General features: G+C 64.9%; 1 protein-coding gene across 1 annotated transcript in view; it reads right to left on the bottom strand.

Annotated features, from left to right (window-relative positions):
- Positions 1 to 307: 307 nt before the first annotated feature.
- Positions 308 to 3,286, bottom strand: part of AGBL5 (ATP/GTP binding protein-like 5) — a gene marked incomplete at its 3' end in the record, with an annotated part of 11,093 nt that continues 8,114 nt past the window's right edge. The window contains exons 9-11 of the mRNA XM_010002198.1: positions 2,736 to 2,911; positions 795 to 910; positions 308 to 354 (exon numbers count right to left, since the gene is read on the bottom strand). Coding sequence (XP_010000500.1) covers positions 308 to 354; positions 795 to 910; positions 2,736 to 2,911 — 339 coding nt within the window. The remainder of the gene's footprint in view (positions 355 to 794; positions 911 to 2,735; positions 2,912 to 3,286) is intronic.

Here is a 3,286-nt window from a genome sequence, read left to right on the forward strand (position 1 = left end):
GAGTGGAGCGAGTGGGGGCCGGTGGCTGGGTGCTGGGGGGGGGCAGAGGGGGGTAAACAAGGGCCACAGCCCCCTACCCAAGCCCATCCAGCACCAGGAGCAGGACTGGGGTCCCCCTGCTGCCACGGGGCTGTACCTGAGGGTGCAGAAGGTGTCCCTCGGTGCTCAGTGCCCCTCCGGGGGGCACAGGGATCTGGCAGAGCCCTGCAGGGACAGGGGCTGGTGTCACTGCCAGTGTGGTGATCCCCGTGCTGCCCAAGGAGGCTTTGCTTGGGGCTCCTCCCACCCTGGCTACACCAGCACCTACCTGGAACGCTCTGGGGCTCTCCTGGCATCCAACTTCTTTGGCAGCACCTGCAGCGAGGGAAGGGGAGTAGGTGTCTGGAGGGGTGTTTGCCCCCAGGCTTGTGGGAGTACCCCTGGCTGCTGTGGCTCCACAGAACCAGAGCCCTGCCCTAGGAGGGGAGGCACGGCTTAGGAGCAGTGCATGGGGCAGGAACACTTGGCAAAGCCCCACAGGGAGGGGTCTCAGCCCCACAGACAAGGGGGGTCTTAGCTCCATGGACAGTGTCAGCCCCACAGATGGGGGTCTCTGAGCCCTTAGGGAAGCCCCTATCCAATCAAGTGGTTGTTGTGCTGTGCCCCATACCCTACAGAGCTGTGGGTGGCTTTGGAGAGGTTTGGCACCTTCTGGGCAGCTTGCCTTCCTGGTGCTCCCCAGCCCCACATCCCCAGGCAGAGCCATGGGGCAGCCCCCTCCCAGGCCCTGCTGTCCTCCCGGTGCCCAGTGGTACCTGCTGCGGGGCTGTGCCATGGGCAGCTGCCAGCTCTCCTGTGCCGTGCCGGGCCTCCCGTGCTCTGTGGCCAGTGCCGGTGCTCGGCGCTGCCCGGGTGCCCACCAGGAGGGTCCCTGTGGGACAAACGAGACAGGGCTTGGGTCATGGGGGGTGTGTGACGGGGACACATGGTGTGGGGACAGTGTAGGTCTGCTCCACTCATCACTCAAGACAGCTGGAGGGGAGGAGTGTTACAGCTTCTGCCCAGGGCATACCCAGCCCAGAGGGGCAGTGGCATCAGGACAGGGTCCCCTGGGGAATGGACAGCATGGAGAGTGCTCGGGTGAGCCAGGAACACTGGCAAAGCCACTGCCATGAGATCCTGGGGGCAGGAGGCAAGGCTGTGCAGATGTGGGGCACTGAGGGTCCCACAGAGACCCCCTGGGGCTCAGCCAACTGGTGACGCCAGTCCCTAGAGCAGCCAGGGCTTGATGGCTGCTGGGGCAGGGGCCCGGGACTGGCAGAAAAAACATTCCTGTCCACTTCCCGGCACCACCTGGCACAGTACAGCCGGCAGGGCCATGACAAGGGGCTCAGGGGGCAGAGCTGTGGGTCTGAGTGCTCCCGGGCCGCATTTCCCAGTGCAGGTGCGGCAGTGCCAGTGCTGCTGAGGCCTTGCATGCAGAGTGGTGGCACTGCCGGCAGCTGGAGCACTGAGTGGTGCTGGGACAGGGAGGGAGGAGCAGAGGGTCTGTTCCTGCTGGCGTGCCCGGCTCTCCCCAGTCCCTGGGAATCGGCCAGCAGGTTGCTGTGGCCAGGCCAGGCTCGGCAGCAGAAGGAACAGACACCACACCGGGTGTAGGAGAGCATCAGCCTTTTATTTCCTCCCTGCCATGGTCCCAGGACAGGTGAGACATGGTCACTGCAACATGGAGAGTGATGGGACACGACAAAGAGGCGGCACAGGAGGAACAAAGTGACAGTTGGACACAGTCATCACTCCCAGGAAGCACTGGCACCCACAGCCCAGATAGGGACGGGGTCAGGGTTACCCCAAGTCCCACAGACAGCCCCCTGCTCCAGGGGGGCTTGCTTACCCACCACCCAGCCACGGTGCTGATGGAGCCCAGAGCCCCATGTCCAACTGAGGCTCCCAGTCCAGCCCTGCTCCCCAGCCAGGGGCTGCAGGACCAGCATGGGGCCCCCAAGGCACCCCAAGCTGAGCTGCTGGCACTGCCCTGGCACTGAGCCCCAGCAAGCATGGGGGGCTCAGTCAACATGGGGGCTTGGCCAGCACCTCGCCTTGTTTCAGGGTCACTGGTGCTGGTGTGGGGGACACACCAGGGAGCCTCTCCCGGCTGTGCAGGTGGCTTAGTGCCCCCAGGGCCGGGACTGGCCCCATAGTCAAAGCTCACAGTGACTACGGCTCTGCCCCCCACCTCACCACGGCCAGAGCCACGTGCCACCATTGCTGGTGGCTCAGCAGTGCCTGTGAAGGGAAAAGGCACGTTGGTGTGTCCCTGCTGGCCTCAGGAAAGCTTTGGGGTGGCAGGGGCAAGGCGAGTGGAGGTTTTCTCTGCTGACTTCTCCAGCAGCCCCTTGGCCATGCCCTGGTACAGCCCAGCTAGGTGGGCAGGTCCCTCAGTCCCCACCGGTCCCTGGCAGCAGTGGGCTGACACAGCCTGGGGGTCTCACCACGTGGAGCCTGTCCTAGCCTGACCAGGGCTGCTCCGCTTGGGATGGAGCATGGAGCTGAGCGTGGGGCACCTGGGACCCTTCCGAGGGGAGGGGTGGTGGTTCACACACATTCTTCCATGCACAACCATTTGTATGACATCTGAGCACAGCAGAGAGTGACATCAGAACACAGGTGACACAGCTCTCCTCAGGGCTGCGGCCTGCTGCAGCAGCTTGGCAGGGACCAGAGCAGGCGCATGAGCGGCCCCCAGCCCGGCTTACCTCTGCCCTGGCCGGTGCTCTGGCTCCCTGGGGCCAGGGCTGAGGGGTGGCTGCGGCCACCAGCAGCGCTGGGGGAGGCTCCAACCTGTGGCCAGTCCTGGCTGCCCCCGCCGGTGCCACTGCTGAAGCTCTTGGTGTGGCACAGGGTGTCGTCAGAGGCCGAGGCTGGGAGCCCACTGGAAGGGGAGGAGGAATAGGAGGCTCAGCCCGGTTCTGTGGGGAGGGGGTCCCCTCTGTGCCCCCCTTGTCTGCCCCCAGGCACCGAGCGATGGTCTGCAGCCACTGCAGGGACATTGCCTTAACTGGAACCCCCAGGTTGGTGAGAAGCTAGGGACAGGAATGTCCCGAGGGGGTGTCCTGGGACTGTTGCAGACCCCCATCCCCCACGCTCTACCCCCCATGCTGTTGGGGCAGCAGTGTCATTTCTGTTCCCCTCAGTCCCAAATCCATCCCAGTGCAGGCTGGGGAGGGAGCGAAGGGGATGCAGGAGATGCTGGCTGTCCCCCACAGCCCCTCAGAGCCGAGGGACCCCGCAGATCCCCAAGGAATCT

Source organism: Chaetura pelagica, unplaced genomic scaffold, assembly GCF_000747805.2.
Source record: "Chaetura pelagica isolate M959 unplaced genomic scaffold, ChaPel_1.0 scaffold107, whole genome shotgun sequence".
Taxonomy (NCBI): domain Eukaryota; kingdom Metazoa; phylum Chordata; class Aves; order Apodiformes; family Apodidae; genus Chaetura; species Chaetura pelagica.